At 43.4% G+C, this 18,638-nt stretch overlaps 2 protein-coding genes across 2 annotated transcripts in view; both read right to left on the bottom strand.

Annotated features, from left to right (window-relative positions):
• Window positions 1-18,638, bottom strand: part of LOC116219769 (zinc finger protein 502-like) — a 59,428-nt gene continuing 40,790 nt past the window's right edge. Inside the window, exons 2-9 of the mRNA XM_031563643.2 lie at window positions 11,520-11,835; window positions 10,964-11,061; window positions 6,039-6,102; window positions 5,769-5,900; window positions 5,290-5,561; window positions 3,089-3,156; window positions 2,762-2,952; window positions 1-2,552 (exon numbers count right to left, since the gene is read on the bottom strand). Of these exons, the coding sequence (XP_031419503.1) occupies window positions 793-2,552; window positions 2,762-2,952; window positions 3,089-3,156; window positions 5,290-5,561; window positions 5,769-5,900; window positions 6,039-6,102; window positions 10,964-11,061; window positions 11,520-11,787 (2,853 nt within the window). The 5' untranslated portion in view covers window positions 11,788-11,835 and the 3' untranslated portion in view covers window positions 1-792. The remainder of the gene's footprint in view (window positions 2,553-2,761; window positions 2,953-3,088; window positions 3,157-5,289; window positions 5,562-5,768; window positions 5,901-6,038; window positions 6,103-10,963; window positions 11,062-11,519; window positions 11,836-18,638) is intronic.
• On the bottom strand, window positions 14,699-18,107 carry LOC105896104. The gene is made up of 7 exons (XM_031563453.2): window positions 17,955-18,107; window positions 17,409-17,705; window positions 16,125-16,195; window positions 15,958-16,008; window positions 15,798-15,872; window positions 15,567-15,686; window positions 14,699-15,019 (listed from the first exon to the last, which is right to left on the bottom strand). Exons 1-7 carry the CDS (start codon window positions 18,088-18,090, stop codon window positions 14,699-14,701), a joined length of 1,071 nt encoding a protein of 356 aa, XP_031419313.1. The 5' UTR covers window positions 18,091-18,107.

The raw sequence follows: 18,638 nt of genomic DNA, 5'->3' as shown, positions 1-18,638 counted from the left end.
CCTTTATATATAAGGCAATACTTGGTCTGCTCCCATACTACCTATGTGTCCTAATCAAGCAGAAAAGTGCCGGCAACTACTCTTTGCGTTCGCAGGACTGTTTTATGCTAACTGTCCCAAATGCCTGTACGGAAATAGGAAGGAGGGCTTTTGTGTATTCTGCTCCCTCGGCATAGAATATCTTGCAAAGGGTTTTGAAACTAAATTATTTCATCTCGCTTAATGCTTTTAAACTCAAAATGAAAAAAATTGAGACAGACTCTTTAAGATGTAAATGTTTTTAATGTACCTGGCTACGACACTAACTGCTAAATGTTGTCTTCTTTTGTGTTTCTGTCTGTAACTATGTTTGCATGTACTGTATGCTGCTGCTGCCTGTGTTGGCCAGGTCTCCCTTGAAAAAGAGATTCTTAATCTCAATGGGTTTTCTCCTGGTTAAATAAAGGTAAAAATATAAATATAAATATATATATATAGAATGTTCCGATGCAAGCTGGTACAATGAGCACAGTGGAATGGCCTCTCTCCGGTGTGAATGAGCTGGTGAAGTTTGATTAGCGTTGGTACAATGAGCACAGTGGATTGGGCTCACTCCAGTGTGAATGAGCTGGTGAAGTTTGAGTGTCTCAAAGGAACCTCTTGCCTCATTTAATGCAGCGCTACATCCTCTCTCCTGTGTGAATGCGAGGGTGTCATTTGAGGTTTCCCTCTAGGTTGAAGCCGTTCCCCTGTATGAATCCGCTGGTGTAGTTTGAGATGTTCCTTCCGGATGAAACTTTTACCACACTGAGTCTAGGTGTATGGCTTCTCTCCTGTGTGGATGCGCTGGTGTAGTCTGAGATTTCCTTTTTGGACGAAAGTCTTGCCACACTGAGTACAGGTGTATGGCTTCTCTCCTGTGTGAAGCCTCCGGTGTAGTTTGAGAGCACCCCTTTCACTGAAACTCTTGCCACACTCAGTGCAGTGAAACGGCTTCTCCCCAGTGTGAACGCGCCAATGTTTTTTGAGATCTTCCCCTGCAGTGAAAGTCTTGCCACACTGAGTGCAGTGGTATGGCCTCTCCCCTGTATGAATACGCTTGTGTAGTTGGAGTTTATTTTGTCGACTGAAACTCTTGCCACATTGAGTGCAGTGGTACGGCTTTTCTCCTGTATGAAGACGCTGGTGTATTTTGAGTCTACTCCCTGTAATAAAACTCTTGCCACACTGAGTGCAGGTGTACGGCTTCTCTCCTGTGTGAATGCGCCGGTGTAGTCTGAGATGGGTTACTTGGGAGAAACCTTTGCCACACTGAGTGCAGGTGTATGGCCTCTCTCCTGTATGAACCCGCTGGTGTAGTTTGAAATGTTCCTCTCGGATGAAAGTCTTGCCACACTGAGTACAGATGTATGGCCTCTCTCCTGTGTGAATCCTCTGGTGTACTGTGAGACTACTACTTATAGTGAAACTCTGGCCACATTCAGTGCACCGATACGGCTTCTCCCCAGTGTGAATGCGGCTATGTGTTTTGAGACTACCACTTTCACTGAAAGTCTTGCCACACTCAGTGCAGTGATACGGCCTCTCTCCTGTGTGTAAGCGCTGGTGTAGTTTGAAATAACTCCCTGAAGTAAAACCCTTGCCACACTGAGTGCATGTGTATGGCCTCTTTCCTGTATGAATACACTGGTGTTGTTTGAGTCGATCATTTCGCATGAAACTCTTACCACACTGAGTGCAGGTGTATGGCATCTCTCCTGTGTGAATCCTCCGGTGTAGTTTGAGAGCACCCCCTGAAGAGAAACTCTTGTCACACTGAGTGCAGGTGTATGGCCCCTGTCCTGTATGAATCCGCTGGTGTTGTTTGAGACGATCCTTTCGCTTGAAACTCTTGCCACACTGAGTGCACTGGTATGGCTTCTCTTCTGTGTGAATGTAGTGGTGACTTCTGTTGTCATCAACTTCTTCCTGTTTTGAAGAGGGGTGTGTAAGTGTACGTGTGTGATGTGTGTGAGTGTGTGAGTGCGTGTGTGTACAGAGTCGTTTTAGCACAACCACTGGACACAATTTGGAGGACCATGAGGATGCAGGTGCCATAGTTTCTGGTCTGATCTCTCCATCTGCTCCTTCCTGTTTTGAAGAGGGGTGTGTGACTGTGCGTGTGTGTTGTGTGCGTTTGTGTGAGAGTGTGTGAGTGTCTGTGTGAGTGTGTGATTTTGTGTGTGTACAGAGTTGTTTTAGCACAACCACTGGACAAAGTTCAGAGGACAATGAGGATGCAGGTGCCAGAGTCTCTGGTCTGATCTCTCCATCCGCTCCTCCTGGTTTTGAAGAGGGGTGTGTGACTTTGCTGGATGTTGACCTGGACTTCACAGTTACTTTTTTTTGTGTGTGTCGGTTGCTGCCACCACTGCTTCTGAAAGGTGTCAGAGTCTCTGGTCTGATCGCTCCAGACCTCAGCAGTCTGATGTACTCAACCGTGTGGATCCTCTTGATGTGATTGTGGAGGTAGATTTGAGCCGTGTAGGAAATTGGACACAGTGTGCATGAGAACACCTGAGACGCTGTTACCCCTGAAAGAAAGAAAAGAGAAAGAACAAATGCAGGTTCAGGCAAAGAAACCTGTTGGATAGTACTTACTGATACCATCAACATATATTTAGGTAGGTGGAGTTTTCCATAAGTGTATTTATTCATGTTTCATTATGTGTAAAATCCAAGGTCAGTCTCAGACATCCATTTACTACAGACACAGTATTTCAGGTGTAGCATTGTGATGTACCTTTGGCGCTACTCTTGATGTCCCACAGGCAGTGGAAGCTGATGCCCAGGTCTCTGGCGTAGTCCTCTGCATACCAGACAAGCAGCTCCTCTCCAGGGGCAATGGGCTTACAGCAGCGATACACAATCCCCCCTCTGTACTGAAACACTACCAGGTTCTGCTCCTCACCGTCACAAGCGCAGTTCACATACCTGATGGAGAAACCAGAGATTGAAAATGACATAGATGAGATAAATGTATTTACTATTTCTACAACTTTAATAATGCTATCTAAAGCTGGTTGTGAAATACAACGGAGAAACTACAGAGTACAGAGAAGGTTGTCACCTCATCCAGTTGGAGTGAGTTTCTCTCTTTGCGTCGGTGTACTCATCTGCATGTCGGCTCTTGTATATCTGTGGAAACATTTCATTAAAAACACTGACACCCGTTTCATTGCAAAAGAACAAAAAAAATGAAGGGAAATCATTTCGTTTTTTTAATAGTAGTTCTGGAATCAGGTTTAAAGAGGGATAGACCGATATACTGTATATCGACCACTCTCTGCATCTTTAAACACTCAGGGCCTCATAGCGCTGCTAGGAAGTGGGTGTGGGAAAGTGGGTGTTCGTCGCAAAGAGATGGGAGGAGATGCGTAAAGTGCGCCTAATTATGTATTAGTAACGAAACAAGAGGTGTTTTAGCATGATATATCAGCTGCTAAATGAAAACTATGTGCCTGCGAGAAATTTGAATTTTTTTTATATTTGACATATCATTTAAATACAAACAAATAGAATTACAAACTGTCCCACCAGCTAGCTGTTCGGGAAAAGTTCGGCCACTCTTACCCAGAATCGCTGTTCATTGTATGGTTTAAACGGTATTTCATAGGTCAAGCACACCGAGTACAGTGCACACCTTCTGCGTAGGAGTAACGCGTATCTATTCAGGAAAAGTACTTGTACTCGAAGTACACTAACTAAACTACCGGTAAGTAAATTGTAGAGACAGAGCAGCATATTAATTTCACCTTCCATGTTTATTTTGACGTTATAGCCTCTCAAGCGCAAGCTACCCCCAGTACCATGGCAACCTACAACTACAGTTTTCAAATGTATCTGCCTAGGGCAGCGTTTTTGAAAAGCATGGTTTTCAGTGTTGGAATACGCCGTTTTAAAGTAAGGGGTGTTGTGTATTCCTACCAGACTATTTAACGGGATGCTATGGAGCAGTTAACCTGGATATTAACTATCCTAGCTATCTCTAGCTTAGAGACCCATCTTAACAGTTTGCAGTTACCTGTGTGTGATTAACTCATGTTAATATGTGTGAATATGAACTTTCTTGTGAACATAAACTCGTTAATATGAAGCTGCACAGGCACCCTGAGGGGTAACCATAGCAACCCAGAAACTCAATGTTCGCTGAAAAGTTTAATTTCCCCAAATCAGCTCACCAAAAAAAGACAGTCTTGAATTCAAAGTGATCACAACTTTTAATGTGGACAGAAGGGCTAAACGGAGAAATATGTATGAGTTTCTATATTTACCTGGGTTAGTTTTCTGTAACCTCGTTAACCAAAAGCTCTAATTTTAGCTCATCATCCACGGTGGAACACGCAGGCTCTTTCTTCCCTATTTTCGCGGAGCGCTAAATAACACTAATGGGCGGTGTTAGGCGCAGATGACGCGACGAGGGTTCTTGTTTGATAAATAGGATGCAAAATAACGTGCGTTATTTGCGGTTTGGCAAAGGCGCAGATTAAGCTGCGGTCGCAATGTTAGTAAATGAGGCCCTCAGTTCATCATTTCTATTCCCCAAGTTAAATACTTTAAAATCATATTTTGACAAATAACACAGGCAGACTGCACATCCTAAGAATTAATCTAACGTCATGAATGTAACCTTCATTAACATGTAAAATATAATAGTGTAACAACAGCTCCGCCTTTGTTTAGTTTAAAGTAAGCTGGCTAGCTAGTTTCCACGCAGACGACTTGAGGGATTCAAATGACAAAAGAAGAATAGTAACTTACAGTTTGATTCTTACTAAATATTTTCAAGAGAATGAATCCAACTGACTCTGGAATGAAAATAATTTATTATCATCAACCTGAGGTTATGTTTTCGGCACCTAACCTGATCATGGCCCTATGAAACACTTATCGGTTGATCTTGAACAGAACACTTATTTTGTCCAACTTTCAATGAAGTGATGGCACTTTTTTTTTTTAAAAGGACAAAGTATCAAAGTTGATTTGGGCTTTTGAATTTTATTTTAAATAAATCTCAAATTAGGATTCTTTCACTTTTTTGGCAAATTCTTTGGCCAGGGTCCTGAAACTCCTTGCCAAGATTGCCGAGATACGTGCGGGAATCCCAGGTATTCCCAACTGAGGAGGATGACAGGTCTCTTGATTCATGTTTTGCCAAAGCGGAAGAGGAAACTGGGAATAATTACGTGAAGGGGTAAGACACAAGAGGGCGTCGCAGATTTGTTACTCTCCTCCTGAACTTCTGTTTAGAAATACCATTTGATCACTCACCATCCAGGAGTATCCGCTCTCTATGGCCTCGTCCCTGTCCGTCACCTCTCCCTCATAGGGGCCAAAGTGTGCCCCTCTGGGCACCGTCTGGCCCTGGTTGAACACCCCCAGACCTGCGTTTGGGATGTTGGACTCTCTGACCACCAGTCCGGGTGGCAGGGTGAGTCTGGCCCGGTCTGGGACCCCTACAGGAGCTGGGATGTCAGGGATGAAGTTAGGGGGACCATGGACCCCACACTCATCAAGATAGAAAGACTCACAGTCCTCACAGTCTGCAGAAAACAGGAACAAATCTAAGATGATTAATTTACATTTTTATGCAACCTGAAGATATACAATCATTCTGTTGTAAAGAAAAATAACCACCAACTGTGAAAATGTTAATTTAAAATGGCTGGAAACAGTAAGGAGGCATCAGCAGATCAATGTTTAGAAGGAGAGAGTTAAGAGGAGAAGAGGCAGCAGTAAGAGCAGCTCACAGAGGCGATCTTCATCTTTGGGCTCCTCTTCCTCTGCGTAGCTCACTCTAGATCTTTTACGCAGGCTGCCTCCACGCTTGTGGCTGTTCAACTGGTCTTTCTGCCGTTTCAACCACTCTCTCTTTGACACACCTGACACACACACATAAAACAAATCAGACTTGCTGTTTGCCTTTACTGTTCATACAGCAAACTGTTTTATGTGTGTGTGTGTGTGTGTGTGTGTGTGTGTGTGTGTGTGTATACACTCTCCTGTGTAAACCCTCTCACCTGGTCTCTCTGCTGTTTCCACACGGCCTCTCTTTCCACCCTGGTCTGAGTCCGCTCTGGGAACCTGAGGAGGAACAGGAGACAGTTCTGTCAGAGAGTTTGATCATCAAACACGAGTTCTGTGTCCTGTTGATAGGATCTGGAGCTTCTATTCTGTTCATGCTCTGATGTGATTCTATCCAAGATCCTAAAATCCAAGATGGCCACGCGCACGGGTCCAGCAGCTCCTTGCTCTCCCGTTTTGAAAAGCGAACCAAACCCGGTCTGCAGCCGCCAGGACTTAATTAAGGATTGCAGCACAAGGTGTAACTTTCAGTGCACTCACAACATATCGGAGGATATACTGATTACTGAATACTGACCAGTGAATGGACCTTCCAGACACAGGTGTCGTTATACTACAATCACTTGAGACACATTCACTGCACACTGATCCCCATTTCACTAATTGTGAGACTTCTAGCACCAATTGGCTGGACCTCTGTTGAATTAGGTCAGTCACTTTAAAGGGGGTGAAATCTTATGCAATCACTTATTTTACATTACATATTTGTATTTAATTGCATTACTGTGTAGAAATCTGTTTTCACTTTGACATTAAAGAGGGCTTATAAAAAAGCAATAAAAGGGTCAAACATCCAAGAGGGTGAATACTTATGTAAGGCTCTGTAACAGCCTGAAAAGCGCAACTGAGATATAGTTAGAATGGATTAATAGGCCGTAAGGTGAACACTGTTTTCGTTTCAACCCGCTCCACAGTCGCGCATCTACACAATCTTTAGCTCATAAAAAAGATTGAGTCGTGCTTAGCTACCAAAAAAAAGTTCGTCGCTGACTTTCCAGTCAATTTTTGGTGCGTCTATGTTTTATGCCGAACTAGTTTCATCAGAGCGCACAAGGATCTTGGTCGCGAGTGCTGGCACTTTTCGACACGTGATCATGCTACACCAATAAGGTAGCTGCTTTTTGTCAACAGAGTTGCAAGATGGCGTCCACCATGCCTTCATCGAGCAGTACGGAAGACGAAGAAAATACACCGGAATGTCTTAATAAATCAAAAAACAAACATTGTTTTATGCATATTACTTCAGTCAAGCACGAAGAGGTATATTATTTCACCACTACACGATGGAATACATACAGGACAAGCCTACAAACGTGGCTCGGCTCTGGAGGTGCAGTACCACAAAGGCTGTTATAATCAGTACACCAGGTTTTTGACGAGGCCTGAAAAACCAGAGAAAGAACAGTAAGTTATTTATTAAATTGCATTTCAAGGAGCTACTAACTTAACATTATATAAGTAAACATTCAATCTGCATTCTGTTGTATGTGCACACAATCACAACCCTAATTTATTTATTTCCTTCTCATTTATATGTGTTCTAGGAATGAGCCCACGTTTGATGTCAGCTATAAGTTATTCTGTGAGAGGATCATTCGCCAAAGGCTGCTTGTCAACCAAGAGGTGCAGAGAATGGGCCAGCTGAGGAAGGCCTTCATTGAACTGGTGAAAGCAAATGAAGGTCTTGAAGCTTCAAACTACAGGTAACTGCAATGCATTTTTCTCTCAAGTCTTATTATTTGTCATGTGCAAGTCTAGCTTTACACAACATGTGTGTGACAGGCCTGAGAAACTGTTTTTAAGTCTTGCTGTTTGCACAGACATGTACCACTTGGCAACAAAGAGAAGGTGTGTGTGTGTGTGTGTGTGTGTGTGTGTGTGTGTGTGGTGTGTGTGTGGTGTGTGTGTGGTGTGTGTGTGTGTGTGTGTGTGTGTGTGGTGAGGTTTGTGACGTTGTGTGCCTTTCTTGGGCATCTTTGGTGTTAAATGTGCTGTATGGCAGATAGGTTCTAGCCTGTAATGTCTTGTACCACCTCCACCACTCTCTGCTTTTCATGATACTCCTGTGACTCTTAATTGTCACTGTTTTGTTGTGTTGCAGACAGGATATGTTGAAGAAGAGGCTGACTCGTGATTTCCCCCATCAGTATCAAAAACCTAGAACGGTCATGTATAGAGCTGATGCAGGGTCACAACGCATGCAAATCTTTGGCCCGGATCAGAGGACCCCAACCCAATGGAAAAAGTTTCTCTCAGAAGGAACAAATACCGAATTCCTGTATGTTGTATGGAAAAATGCAGACCTTACAATAGTGGGCAAAAACCTCTGCTTGCACATACAAATCAATGTCACTGTGTGACTGTTAAGGAGGGTGTACAGTCTGTTTGTGTTGTTGAAGACCTGCAGTGTGATCATGAAGAATGTGACACAAGGGTGTTTTTACATGCACAACATGCTGCACGGGAGCATAAAGCTGTCATTATCAAGAGCTCTGACACTGATGTGGCAGTCATTGCTGTAAGTGTGCAGACAGATTTGCCATGCAGTTTATATGTTTTCACAGGGACTGGCAACAGGACACGTATCATTGACATTACCAAGGTGTCATCAGCTCTCGGAACCAGTGTGTGTTCAGCCTTGATCGGAATTCACACATTCTCTGGGTGTGACTCCACAAGTGGAGGCAAAGGAAAAAGAAAGACATTTTCTGTTGCATGTGAGAAAGATGAGTACCTAAAGGCTTTTACAAGTTTAGGTGCTAACTTTAACTTGGAGCAGTCAACATTTGCACTTCTTTGCCAGTATGTATGCCACTTATATGATCAGCCAGCTGCCGATAATGTAAATGAAGCTAGGTACAAGGCTTTCTGTATAGCATCATCAGCCTTGCCAGAATTATGCATTCCCCCTACTGCTGATGCCCTCCATCAGCATTGCAAAAGGGCAAACTACTAGGCTGCAATAATGAGGTCCTGTCTCAAACAAAATATAAGTGCTCCATCACCTGCTGGATATGGTTGGCAAATAGAGGATGGGACCTTGCACATCACCTGGATGACCAGAAACCCTGCCCCTGACTGCGGCTGCAAAGGTGCCTGTGAGACAGGCAGATGTTCCTGTTTTTCTGCAGGATTGTGTTGCACAGACTTATGTCGTTGCTGTAATTGTGCCAACACAAAAGAAACTGAGGAACTGGAAGATAACCGTCCTGACACTGACAGTGAGGACTGAGTGTCCTTAATCTGTTATTTCTTATTTAGTTTTGTACAGTTTTATATATCATATTTCATATTTTTCATAAAGATTGTTTTTATGGTTCATCAGTGTTGTTTTCATTTGTGAATGAATGAATGAAAGAACGAACAAATGGTCATTGGTATAAGTACAATTACTGCCTTTTATTGATACAAGGAAGGAGGTTTTTTTGTCAGATACATAGAAATACTTACGTAAAGCATGTAGTGAAATTTCGTTTGGTGTTAAGCTTTTTCTGTGCGAGTGTGAAGAAAGAAAGATCAAGAAATATTTTTCATAAATAGCAAGAGGGAGTATAAAGTGCAGTGTGTGTACAGTCCATGTGCAAGTGTGAAAAAAAGTGTAATTGCTGTTATAGTCATTGTGTGTGTTCAGGATACGGAATGCTTGAGGAAAGAAGCTCCTTCTCAGTCTCTCTGTTCTGGTCTTGTAGCAGCAGAGATGTTTGCCTGACCTCAGTGTTTAGAAAAGTCCATGGTCAGGATGTTAGGAGTCTTTTACAATACTTTGGGCCCTGGTACGTAGTCTTCTCTTGTAGGTCTGTAGGGAGAGGTGCTCTGATGATGCGGTACTGCTGTCACAGGCTGTACAGTTCCCATACCAAGTGATGATGCTGTCAGGACACACAGCTGATGGGTGCTGATGCTCTGAACTTCCTCAGCTGACGTAGGAAGTACAGTCTTTGCCTTGATTTCTTCAGTGTGTGCTGGGTGTTCACAGTCCATGTTAGATCGTCAGTAAGGTGTATTCCCAGGTATGTCAAACTTGATCTAAATGACTTAACATAAGCATAACATTATCGTATATTTGCCTCATTGTTCTTCTTGGACGCGGCTATGTATACAGCACTATTTAGAATCCATTTAGCCCACTTTTGAGGATGTTCGGGTGTTTTCCTCTTGATCGGTAACGTTGAATCTAACCACGGGAGCCGCCATCTTGCCATTCTGTTGACAAAAAGCAGCTACCTCATTGGTGTAGCATGATAACGTGTCGAAAAGTGCCAGCACTCGCGACCAAGATCCTTGTGCGCTCTGAAGAAACTAGTTCGGCATAAAACATAAACGCACCAAAAATTGACTGGAAAGTCAGCGACGAACTTTTTTTTGGTAGCTAAGCACGACTCTTTCTTTTTTATGAACTAAATATTGTGTAGATGCACGCCTGTGGAGCGGGATTCGATTTCTAAAGGACTTTTCGTGGTTCACCTTGCGGCCTATAAGAGGGGACATCTCAGATGGAGAAAGAGCCCTGAACAATTTGCTGATGAAATGTGTTGTCCTGAGATGAGATGAGTCCTGAGATGAGTCCAAGGATGAGGCACAGAAGCTGGCAGTGAGGTGCTCAGACAACATTCTGTCACTGAACACCACAAAGAGTCATCAACACAGCCCATACAAATCACTGGCTGCTCACTGCACCTCCAAAGGGCCATCAACACAGCCCAAACAAATCACTGGCTGCTCACTGCACCTCCCTGGAAAACATTGCCCACTCCCGCGACCTCGGCAGGGCCGAAAACATCATCAAGGCCACATCACACCCAGACCACCACCTGTTTACCCTCCGATTCTCTGGTGGACGGAGCAACCTCAAGAGCAAGGACCACACGTCTAAAGGACAGTTTTTCCTCGATGGCTATCAGAACATCAAACTCAGACATGCCCTAAAATGTGAAATCTCAATGTGCATTATTAACACTTCAGTCACTCTATTTTACTGCACGTCACTTATGCTCGACAAGTTCTGGTCATTATCCCTTTTTTTATTTATGCACAATCCTTTCCTATTTATCGTAATGGCCAAAAAAGTCTTGCTATTCACCTGAGACGGCAGGACAGGAGCTTGACGCTGGCTGCGCCTCAAAGAATCGACTCTGGACTCAGCTGGGGTTCCTGAGGGAGATCTGAAGACACGAGAGGCTGGAGGAGGAGAAAACATCATCATCAACTAAAGTCTTATTTACAGATGCATTTCCACAAGAAAATGCAGAGAGTGATTACTCAGCAGGAGTAGAGGATGACTAAGAGGAGTCGCATGGATCAGACATGGGAATGAAAGCAGTGCACAGGAAATAGTGACAGAATTGTGTTACACAAACTGTAGATGAACACAGATATATGATCTGGTTGGTGGAATGAACTGCCTAGCACTACCAGAGCAGGGGCGTCCCCTGCTACCTTTAAGAAGCTTTTGAAGACCCAACTCTTCAGAGAGCACCTCCCACTGAATGGGGTGCTAAGTCAGAGACCAGAAGAAGAGACTGACAGTCATTTTCTACAGTTTCTTTAACTTTGTAAAACTGTATCACTTCACAAAACATAAAACAAATCCAACTCAATTAATGAACACAGCTCCTAGTGTATCAGCGTGAACTTACTTTCCTGAGGAGAATCACAGTCTTGGAGTTCTTGCTCATCCTCTTCTTTCTTCACTTCAACTGTCGTCTGCAGTAATTCACTGTTACTGGTGCTAAGTGACTCTGTGAAGTCCGTTTCAGTTTTACAGTGAAGATCTGAAATGAGCCTTCCCTCGTCATCTTGGCATGTACTCATAGGTCCATATTCCTCTTCTTTTATCACTGTCAGTCTCAGGGGTACCTGGGATAATGCGTTAGAGCCAGAGCTAAACGGCAGCCCAAGATTCATGTTAGCAACGTACCGAAGAGTAGTCGGATGTCGAATATCGAGCTTCCTCTATGTTCAAAAAAGAAAAATGTATTGTTAATGAGGACGTGTATCAAGGAACAAAAGCAAACGCACCTTTGGAAATATTCTCGTGTAGCCACAAGTCTTCTTCTATAACCAACCATTGCCGGTTGATAAACCACTTAGAATACGGCGACATACTGCCACCGTGTGGACTGGAGTGTGACTGCGGGAACCTGGAACTCACTCTCTGGTTTATGTGTCGTTCAAGAACTTTAACGATGGCGATTTATCCGAAGTCATTTTGTGTAGCATAATACATTCACTCTGAAAGTATTCATTATCATTCATAAATTGTCGTTTGGATGTTCATTGTGTCAAACTCAAAGCGCTTTGCAGGACTATCAATGTCCTTCACACTTCACTTCTTTTTGCCCTCACTGTTTTTTTTTTGCATCATTTTGTAAAATACAAACGTGCTCCTGTATTTCAAGTCTTGTTTTGTTTTCTCTGTGTAGAAACACTCTCCTGTGTCATCTCTCTTCAGCAGTTCATATGCTAAAACCTCATTCAGAACCAGCTTTGCTTCTTAGTACAAATTAGTCAGATCGGTTGGGCAATCTACGACAGTATTTAACAGCCTACTTCAGACTGGTCAGTGCAATTCAAATGCGCAAGAAATATGAATGTAAAAAGTGTAAAACATGTTTTTTCTGGTTAGTTCACAGATAATCTGGAGCCTATTTCTGACAGTTTCACAATGAAAAGTGTGGTGTGCAATGGTTCTTTACGCTTCAATTCCTCAATTCTTTCTTAAGTTATTGCACTGATAAGTATTTATTTCTCTTTCATGAATTAAAAATAACTTTGTAAAAACACAAACTTTGTACATACACAAGGCTGCAGACTTTAGAATTGTACTGTACACACAGTTTAAAGAGTTAATAAATACTCAAACGTGTGTTTTTACAATAAATCCCTGGAGCTAATTGAGTACACACAGTAATTGTCGTGCTACATATTAACAAAGAAAGCAAATCGAACAAAAACTTCAATAATAACATTCAATTCATACAGTTTCAGAACAAATATTACTACAGCCAGACCGTGGAAGTGATCTCCAACAGTATTGAAGCTCAGAGTGGCATTATCAGTGGGTGCAGGACGATGCCAGATTAGGGCCAATCAAGTCCCTTACTGAGACAGAGGAAGAGAGAGAGAGAGAGAGAGAGAGAGAGAGAGAGAGAGAGAGAGAGAGAGAGAGAGAGAGAGAGAGAGAGGGAAGAGAGGATAGGAAGGGAGAGAGAGAGGGAGGAGAGGATAGGAAGGGCGAGAGAGAGGGAGGGAGGGAGAGAGAGAGGGAAGAGAGGATAGGAAGGGAGAGAGAGAGAGAGGGAGGGAGGGAGGAGAGGATAGGAAGGGCGAGAGAGAGGGAGGGAGGGAGAGAGAGAGGGAAGAGAGGATAGGAAGGGAGAGAGAGAGGGAGGGAGGAGAGGATAGGAAGGGAGAGAGAGAGGGAGGGAGGGAGGAGAGGATAGGAAGGGAGAGAGAGAGACGGGCCCCTCTCTACAGTGACTTACTCCACAAGGCCTTGTGTGCATTCGGGCAAGATTGGGGCATTTATCATATAACAGATATGGCATTTAGCATTACCTAACATTTATGTGGGTTCCTATAGCTTATATGGCATTGGCATTAATTAACATTTATGTGGGTTCATATACCTGATATGGCATTTAGCATTTAGCATTAATTAACATTTCTGTGGGTTCTCTGCATGTCTTTTCTTTTGGTGTTCTCAGAGGGTGCTCAGGTTCAGCTGATCCCTACAGGGTTAGGATGCCCTTGTGAATATCACACGTGGGTTTAACCTTTCATCGCGAGTGCGTCATCTTCGAAGGAGCGAGGTTGACAATAACTTAATTCAAGCAAACTGTCAAGTTAATTCTGATTTTATAACAATGACTTGTGTTCAAAGCAAGACGTTATCAAGACGTTATCAATGCCAAGGTCAATGAGGTCACTGGGCCTATGCTGTTATCAATGAGGTCACTGTGCCTATGCTGTTATCAATGTCAAGGTCAATGAGGTCACTGGGCCTATGCTGTTATCAATGCCAAGGTCATGGAGGTCACTGGGCCTATGCTGTTGACTGAGTGAGTCAGTTACCTCTGCCTTTTGACAAAAATATTTGCTAAATAAATATAGAAACAACCAGAAGTCTTAGGGCGTGTAAAACACTTGATAATAGAGATAACATGATCTTAAAAATGAACCTTTACATTAAACCCCGGTAGCACTGTCTATTCCAAAAGTCTTTGCTTTGATGCTAGATAAACTTCTACATAGTACATACTTGGATGTAAGATGTGATCTGATGTGTCGGTCACAAAGAGGCAACGCTGATATGTACGGTGGGCAGCAAAGTTTACCATTTCATCTCCACATCAATTCCTAACATTAGCATTTCTAGATCAATACTCTAATAAAGGTTACCTGCAAATATGTTTGTCAAAAGGCACAGGTAACTGATTTACCAGCGACTGCTACCAGTGCCCGATTATTGAAACATTGTCACACACCTTTCACTGCTCCGAGTCTCGGGTCCCTACCCCCCACTCATGGGAGTCAGATCCCCGTTCACTGCTCCTCATCCCCGCATACACCAAATGATGGGTGTATGAACAACAATATGACATCATGGGTGAAGGAGATGGTCTTTCCTAACGCAGACAGCTTGAGTTTGAGACGATTCAACCAGCTAAAATAAAGACTTTTTGAGGGGGAAAAAAATAGAAGACGGAAAGATTTCATTTTTTTCTCTTTATGTTTGCATGTTTCATTTATATGGTTAATGGGTATATGGTTTGCCACCCTCTTTGCTTTTAAGTTACCCATTAATAGTCCATCCTCAGCCATCAGAGTCCATCCCCACCTCATCAATCACCGTCTGGTTTGCCGCCTCCACTGCCGAGGACAAAGGCAGGCTGCAGCAGATCATTCGGCCATCGGCTGCGACCTGCCGTTTCTCCCAGACCTGTTCCACTCCAGGACCAGCAAGACAGCAGGCAGGATCATTGCTGACCCTTCCCATCCCGGCCACCACCTCTTCCAGAGACTCCCATCCGGCAAAAGACTCCGGTCCATTAAAACCAAAACCTCGCCACCACCTGAACAGTTTCTTCCCCTCCGCAGTGGGGCTCACAAACAAGCCCCCACCACCACACTGACTCTGGGACCCCCCTGCACCACACTGACTCTGGGACCCCCAAGCCCCACCCCCCCCACACACACACACACACACTGACTCAGGGTCCCCCGCACACAATGCACTTTTTTTGCATCCTTATTCATTCAACACATCACAGCAAGTGCACATCATTTATTGCTATTTTGTTAAGACTTGCGCTTGCACAGTATGCTCATACTGTAATTCTTGTTTTGATTATTTGTGTGTTTACTATTACCCTTATTTGTATTCTATTTAAATTGTACATATAGATTGTTGTCTATGTCCCATGCTCCGAAATCACCAAGTCAATGTCCTGTATGTGAGAGTATACTTGGCAATAAAAATAGTTCTGATTCTGAATAGAGGAACATGTTCAAGAATAATTTAAGAGATCCATGTTGTAGAATAAAGCCTTTATTTGTACTCTATTGGTCAGCCTGTAAATGAAGGTGCACAAGAAATAAGAATTTCAGTTCAGTTACAATTCATACCAAAGCTCACAAATACTTTAGGCAAAGCTTTGCTTTACATGGTTACACTTACGTACATCCAGCTGCCGTTGAAGCAGTTGAACCTCTAACTGAAGCTTCACTGAGCTCCAGTGGAGTTTGGTAATTTTCGCGCGCAAGTACCGCTTGTACAGCGTCCGCACATCTTCATGGTCAGCCTGAACAAAAAAGACAAGAAAACCATTCATAACTTTGTTCAGTGTGGTGGTCAGATGCCAACTAAACTCAGACCTCCCCTCACAATGTGAGGGTATTAAATGAGAACTCTCCTCCCCATCCCCAGTTCCAGCAGAGTGAGAGGGGCCAGGCTCAGGCGGATCAGGCCGTGGTCCAGCAGGATTTGCCTAAAGGAATGCATTGATTTAGTCCAAATACCACTCACAAGGAGTGAGTTGGATAGGAGTATTGGTTTCCACAACTTGCTTTTACCACATCACCGGAGAACGCCGACACAGTCTCCTCATCGTCTGGACTGGCCTCCTGTTAGTGAATTAGGAATTATTAGGAACTTTGGAAAATTGTATTTGGTTTTTAAAAGACACACACAATGAACATGTATAGAATCATTACACAATGATGCAGCAATATCAACTTACATCAGTGGGCTCCTCTCCTCCGACCAACACATTGGGGGGTGGCTGCAGCAATACTACTGAGGGTCCAGCCACTGCAAAATGTGACGATGGTTAACAAAATGACTAATTATGAAGGAAACTCATAGAATTAAGTGCCCCTACCTTTGAGATAAGGCCTCCCTCCAGTACTGCCCAGTGCCCACCTCTCTGCCCCCAGCCATGCCCTCCATAATGGGCCTACTCACAGCAATGCCCACCTCTCCAGAGGAGCTGCCCCCAGCCATGCCCTCCATAATGGGCCTACTCACAGTACTGCCCACCTCTCCAGAGGAGCTGCCCCCAGCCATGCCCTCCATAATGGGCCTACCCCTATTGTGCTGGAGAGCCAGCTCCTCAGAAGGAGTACAATCTGGAGTCTCCCGGTGCAAACCCATGACACCTTTACGAGCGACGCGATATTCTAAATCCCATGCATTTCAACGGGAGCCAATCCATTGTGACGTAGACCACCGTTTTGGGCGACGCGACCGATAAAAGTTGGAAAAAGTTGAATCCTATGCAAATGAGGAGCGATTTTTTGGTGAATCAGAATGTTTGGTGTCGTCTCTGACGGTTTGAAAATGATATTTACACACGCTACAACACGCCCACTCAAAGCGATGGAAGCGTATCGCGTCGCTGTCATGGGTTTGCACCGCCAGGTCCTCCCCCCCGTCTTCACCATATCAGCCCCCTTTTTGTTTGCTAAAATATGAAGGATATGACACTGACTAGCTGTTCACAACATTACCATGGCAACATATTGTATTGACTCACCATTCTGAATAATGTACTCACCCCCCCTACACCCTCAACTGTAGGAGAACAGCCAACCTCTTCTATGTAGGGACAGGGATGCATATGCACGCATCACATGAGTATGCGTTCATTGTGTCTCCAAAATACAACCTATTTGTATTTATTGTTTAACTTTTTGTAATCAACACATTTAGTATGACAGCAATCTGTAAGAGATGAAGTTAGCCTTTGTTGAACAAAGTATACAAGAATACACTAAAATAGCACCCCATTCAGTGCCTGCAGTCGATTATCAAAGGGAGGCGCTCTCCTTTGAGTGCCCACTCCAACAACACACGGTAGGCACTGAATGGGGTGCTACGTCAGAGACCAGAAGAAGAGACTGACTGTTCTTTTCTACAGTTTCTTTAACTGACAAACTTTCTAAAACTGTATCACTTCACAAGACGTAAAGAAAACCTATCTTAATTAATGAACACAGCTCCTAGTGTATCAGTGTGAACTTACTTTCCTGAGGAGAATCACAGTCCTGGTGTTCTTGCTCATCCTCTTCTTTCTTCATCTCAACTGTAGTCTGCAGTAATTCACTGTAACTGGTGCTTAGTGACTCCGTTTCAGTTTTACAGTGAAAATCTGCAATGAGCTTTTCCTCGTCATCTTGACGTCTAATAACGTGTCCATATTCCTCTTCTTTCACTAACATTATCAGGGATGTCTCGGACTTTTCATCACAGCCAGAGCTCAACGGCAGCCCAAGACTCATGCTGGCAACCGACCAACGAGCAGTCTGATGTAGAGCTTCCTCTACGTTAAAAAAAAAGTAACGTTAATGACTTTCAAGCTCACATTTCTGAATACAGCATGAACATAGCAAAGAGAAAGAAGACGATGAAAATTGCAGAGTAACGATACATAAATAATTTGAACAGAGTAACCCATTGCCGCGGTCTCTGGATCTTTCGCTAGCATTCGGCTGAAACATGAAAGTGCTAATGTATGATATCAATTAACCAAGGAATAACTATGATGTTATAATAGTTTGCAAAATCATACCTCCAATGCACTCACACGCTGACCTGTTCTTTCTGCTCTGTAGATAACCAAAAGGAGGTTTATCACGGGAAAAAGTCGACGGGCTCCTCTGGAAGTTTTCTCGTGGAATCTGAAGTTTTCTTCTCCAACCAACCATTGCAGTTGATATACCAACAAGAATACGGCGACATACTGCCACCGTGTGGACTGGAAAATTACTGCCAAATTGGGATCAGCAGATGGACACAGGAAGGATTGTCGGTAGGAAAACTGTATGATCAGGGAAAGTGTATTAAAACCGGATGTCGTCACTTTAAGCCGGTCTCTGGTTGGATAAAGCTTTTCAGCAGAAATGGACAAGGACCTTTACTTTTTAGTTGAGAAGTTGTGTTGATCGCCTGGCATGCAAACGATCGGTTTTCTTTAAATTATTATTATTTTTGTGAAGTTATACGGCTTATGTGAATAAAGCTATCTACACAACTTTTTATGTGTCTACATTGACTCGTTTAGTTGTTCATGTGGTACACGTAGGTCTTAACTGAAGCTAACGCTTAGACCAACAATCCATTGGAACACATAGTAGCTAGCTAGCCTCGCTGCTAATAAGTCTAACGTTAGCATGCTAATATGAATAGACCCATTATAGTCAGGTGGCTTAATGCTCAATTGACTTGTTAACCGAACTTTTACGAAGTCATACAA

The sequence above is a fragment of the Clupea harengus genome, chromosome 26 (assembly GCF_900700415.2).
Source record: "Clupea harengus chromosome 26, Ch_v2.0.2, whole genome shotgun sequence".
NCBI lineage: Eukaryota > Metazoa > Chordata > Actinopteri > Clupeiformes > Clupeidae > Clupea > Clupea harengus.
This window is presented reverse-complemented; position numbering and strand designations above follow the sequence as displayed.

Bases quoted from the DNA above. Each gene is read 5' to 3' on its own strand.
- LOC105896104 (XM_031563453.2), bottom strand. From the start codon at position 18,090: ATGGTTGGTTGGAGAAGAAAACTTCAGATTCCACGAGAAAACTTCCAG. The intron at 17,706-17,954 runs GTATGATTTTGC...TTTTTAACGTAG, and splicing joins AGCGTGTGAGTGCATTGGAG to AGGAAGCTCTACATCAGACT. The intron at 15,873-15,957 runs GTAAAAGCAAGT...GCATTCCTTTAG, and splicing joins CGGCGTTCTCCGGTGATGTG to GCAAATCCTGCTGGACCACG.